We start from the raw sequence: 4000 nt of genomic DNA on the forward strand, positions 1-4000 counted from the left end.
AAACTGTAAAACATCTTTCTGGAGGTCATCAAGTTTACAAAAACTGAAATGCAAGGAGCTCAACTAACTCATGCAGGCTTTTGTTGTTTCCATTCAAGTGGTTAAGAGGCTGCATTGAGCTGAAATGGAGTAGAAGTAATGAAATATGAGATTAAAGTGATGCATTCAGATGATAATGAGCCCCTGAATACACTGACGCCCTATTTGAAAATGATGCATGACAATACAAATCGAGACCACATGATATTTATTAATAGTCACAGTTGAAACTGCCTGGAAGCTGTATGTACTGTATAAAGATAAAAAAAAAAAAAAAAAGACAATAAAAGATACAAAAGCCATTCAATGATTGTCACACTGAATCCTGAGAGAAACCATGATATAGCATATAGTTTTTAATATATATATAGATTTATGACATCTGGGTTTTTTTTTAGTGATACTGTTTTCGGCGCAGTTTTTTTGTAAGCTAATGTCATTCACTTCTGCTTTTAATCAAACTAGTCAAACAGTAGAAAACAATGCCTATTAGCATAAATAGCATAAATAGTCACAAACTATCTTTTTATAATTTACAAAAATACACATTTTTTTTTTTTAAAGTCCGTATGTATTTACATGAGCCGTAGTGCTGTGGTTTCAGTCAACGTGGAGGAGGATTATAAAAAAATAAGGCGAGCCCTGTTCTCGGATCATATTGGTATTAAAATCAATTATCGTTACTGCATTTGGAAAAATATATATATAAACCCCTTCGCAGCAGGGCGCGTTCATCTCATGTGATTGTCGTTTTTTGAGGTAACGGCGGTCTCATAAAGGCAACTTTGGCAGATTTGACTGGATTGTGAAGAAGAATTTAGCCACTCTGAAGGCTAGATTTGGCAAAAAATATATCAAACGTACATTTACATCTTAGACAGGGTGGTTTTATCCAAAATAATGAGGAAAAATAGATGTTTAGAAATATTACAAAAGACTTTAAAAAAAGAGTTCAGTGGTTGACTTACTTTGCAAGAATATTTTAGCATTAAGTAGCTTTGATATAGTGACAAAAAAAAAAGAAGAAGAGTAAAAAGATAAGTGCTCATTTTTTGTTCGACTCTCCGGCAGTTTGAGTGCTTGTCAAGTTGAATCAAGTTTACCTACAATACTCTCTCTAGTCGTCTAATCTCTCCAGTGAAGTGTTCATGATGCAGAGAAGTTGCAACCCAGCCTGCCAACTCTGACCTCTGCTGAAATGCACGTGTGTGTGTGTTTTCGTGTGTTTTCTTTCGGAGGGAAACCACCGGAGCAGCGGCTCCCTCGAACACGGTGGAGTGAATGGGCTCCTATAGCTCTGTCCCTTCCCTCGGATAAATCAAGCTGTTGACGCTGAAGCTGTTGTAGAAGTGACTGTTGAACTGTCCGCTCTGCCCGCTGCCAAACGTGTTGTAGTACACTCCACGGTTGAAATGCAACCCTCCCTCGCCGTGCTCCGACGTCCCCGTGTCCTGCCCGCCGTGGTTGAGGTGGTACGGGCTCAGGGCCGTAATGTTCCTATTCGACAGCTCGTTCACCAGTCCCAGGGAGCCCTGCCGGCTGGGGGCCCCCGAGCTGAGCGTCGACATGCTGCTGTAAAAGTTGTTAAAACAAGGGGTGGCCGAGGACAGTCCGGGCGGCGAGGACGAGCTCTTGTGGTTGTCGTTCATCGCCTCCATCTCCGGCGAGGACGGCCCCAGGAGCTGAGGACTGTCCGAAGGCTTCAGCGAGGACGCCACCGCCGGCCTGCCGTCCTCCACTTTTGTGGATCCCGCCGCTGCCGTTGCCGCCGTCGCCGCTGCCACTCCCCCAGCGCTGCTCGGATCTGAGCGCCTTTTCCTTTTCCTCCGGAAGTTCCCGTTGTCGAACATCTTCTCGCAGTTTGGGTCCAACGTCCAGTAGTTTCCTTTTCCTGTAACGGAAGATGAAACACATTTAATAACTTCATTTATATCAGTTTTGTTGAATAAAACGTATTAAATATTTAAGTTATATAGTTTAAAGGGGCATTTTGTAGCTTTGGAGAAAAGTTTCAGACTCAGATCTTTAATGTTTATAATATTAAAGGTAATAATACAAACTCAGAATTATTTATTGGGTCTGTAAGTGAATAAACAAGCTGTTCTCAGAGGAAAATAAGGTCTCAAGAACATTTTGTGAAGTTAGAAAGGTGGCAGGGTCCGCCACACATAAACAAAGTAAAACAGGATGAAATTCTCCTTTAAGGTCAGTTTGTTTATTCAGTCAGGGAAACAAAGAGTTTGTTTTTTTAGTTTGGGGATTAAAAAAAAGAAGATCTTTCTCTTTAAGTTCTTCCCCAAAATTACATACTGCACCTTTAAAATAAAATACATTTCTTTTTACGTTAAAAACAAACATTTTCAGACTTTTCCTGGCAACACATGACTCAACAAATCAACGTGTTCTGAAGACAATTCTAGCAATTTGTAACAGAGCAACTTCGATCTCACACTTTCAAATGAATTGTTTATTATTTATCTCATATTTTTTTTAAGTTTTAAGCATCTGAACTGCTGATATCTCTGCAGTTCACTGAGATAATAATTATAATAATTACAATAATAAAAACACCTTTTCTGAGCCGACTGTCAGTCTCGTCTCCAGAACAACGTTCCAGTCATGTTCGAGCACATTACAGAGACAAAACACTCATGTTTTCCTTCTAAAATAAAATATTTTATAATATAAAATTTCTTTTGAATTATTTAACAAATACATCTATTTCTAATGTTTTACACTACTTGTGTTATTTTTTATTACAGTCTTTTTGTGTCATATTTTAATAACTTTTAGCTTCAGAGTGTTTATCAGTGTTAAGTCATTTTTAAAGAACTTATTTAGGAACTTATTGTTGATAAAACAAGAAAGAGCTGATTTAAACTGCGTGAAAACTACATTTGGTGTGAAATCATAACAATTACTTTGCTTTGAATTTTCCTTTTACCTTTCTCACCTATTTCCCCTCACTGAGCCCCCCAGGTGAGTATAAACTGTCCCTAAATGCAACATTATAACAGAACATGCGTTGTTTTATAGTCATAACAAGTTTCTCTGGTGCGTTCACGGTACCTGGATCGTCCTCGTCCCTCGGCACTTTCTTGAAGCAGTCGTTCAGAGACAGGTTGTGCCGGATCGAGTTCTGCCAGCCGGCTTTGCTCTTCTTATAAAAGGGGAAGTTGTCGGCCACGTACTGATAAATCTGGCTCAGGGTCAGCTTCTTCTCGTGCGCGTTCTGGATGGCCATGGCTATGAGCGCGGAGTAGGAGTACGGCGGCCGCACCAGCTTCAGCAGCTCCTCCTGGCTGGCGATGGACAGCCAGCCCAGGTCGGGCCCTCCAAAGCCAGGTGAGTTCGTGATGAACTGCCGCTGCGAGCCGTAGGAGGGCGGGATGAACGACGCCGGGTTGTTTCCGTGCAGGTAGGATGCGGAGGAGTTGACGCCCGGCCCGTTGAGCCACAGGTACGGGTTTGGAGACGATGCGTAATCCCCGAGGCCGTAGCCGGCGGGTCTCTGCGCGCCCTGGAGGCTCTGCTGGTGGTACATGCTGCTGAAGTTGTCGCAGTACACAGCGGCCATGTCCGGGGCCTCCTGGGCGCCTTTAGGTGGGAGAGAGCCGACGGTGGGGGAGGTGTGCTGGTGGTGCTGGTGATGGGACTGAGGGTCGATGGAGTTCATCACTCCCCGCGGGAAATCCCAAAGGAAATGCTGAAGCGGTTCAGGTGGCCTCTCCCGGCGGTGCGCAGGCAGCAGCAACAAGTGTCGGGGAGGATGGAGCAGTTTGAGGAGTTTTAATAGTATAAAGCCTTGACAGCAGCCACATCCAGGCTCAGGATAACTCCCAGCAGCCAATAGACACACACTGAGTAACAGGGGGGTGTGGTCATGTTCCACCTCGTTCAGCAGAGACTGGGTCAGTGGTTCCCAAATGTTTCCCCCTGGCAAAAACCTCCCGGAGAGACA

The 4000-nt window shown here is 43.4% G+C and overlaps 1 protein-coding gene across 1 annotated transcript; it reads right to left on the reverse strand.

The window, feature by feature from the left end:
- Positions 1-230: 230 nt before the first annotated feature.
- On the reverse strand, positions 231-3785 carry foxi2 (forkhead box I2). Its single transcript, XM_084380637.1, has 2 exons — positions 3109-3785; positions 231-1930 (listed from the first exon to the last, which is right to left on the reverse strand). The coding sequence occupies exons 1-2, from the start codon at positions 3713-3715 to the stop codon at positions 1329-1331; spliced, it is 1209 nt and encodes a 402-aa protein (XP_084236763.1). The 5' UTR covers positions 3716-3785; the 3' UTR covers positions 231-1328.
- Positions 3786-4000: the final 215 nt, after the last annotated feature.

The sequence above is a fragment of the Pagrus pagrus genome, assembly GCF_965226575.1.
Source record: "Pagrus pagrus genome assembly, chromosome: 18".
NCBI classification, from domain to species: domain Eukaryota; kingdom Metazoa; phylum Chordata; class Actinopteri; order Spariformes; family Sparidae; genus Pagrus; species Pagrus pagrus.

Bases quoted from the DNA above. Each gene is read 5' to 3' on its own strand.
- foxi2 (XM_084380637.1), bottom strand. From the start codon at position 3,715: ATGAACTCCATCGACCCTCAGTCCCATCACCAGCACCACCAGCACACC. The intron at 1,931-3,108 runs GTACCGTGAACG...CTTCCGTTACAG, and splicing joins GAGGGACGAGGACGATCCAG to GAAAAGGAAACTACTGGACG.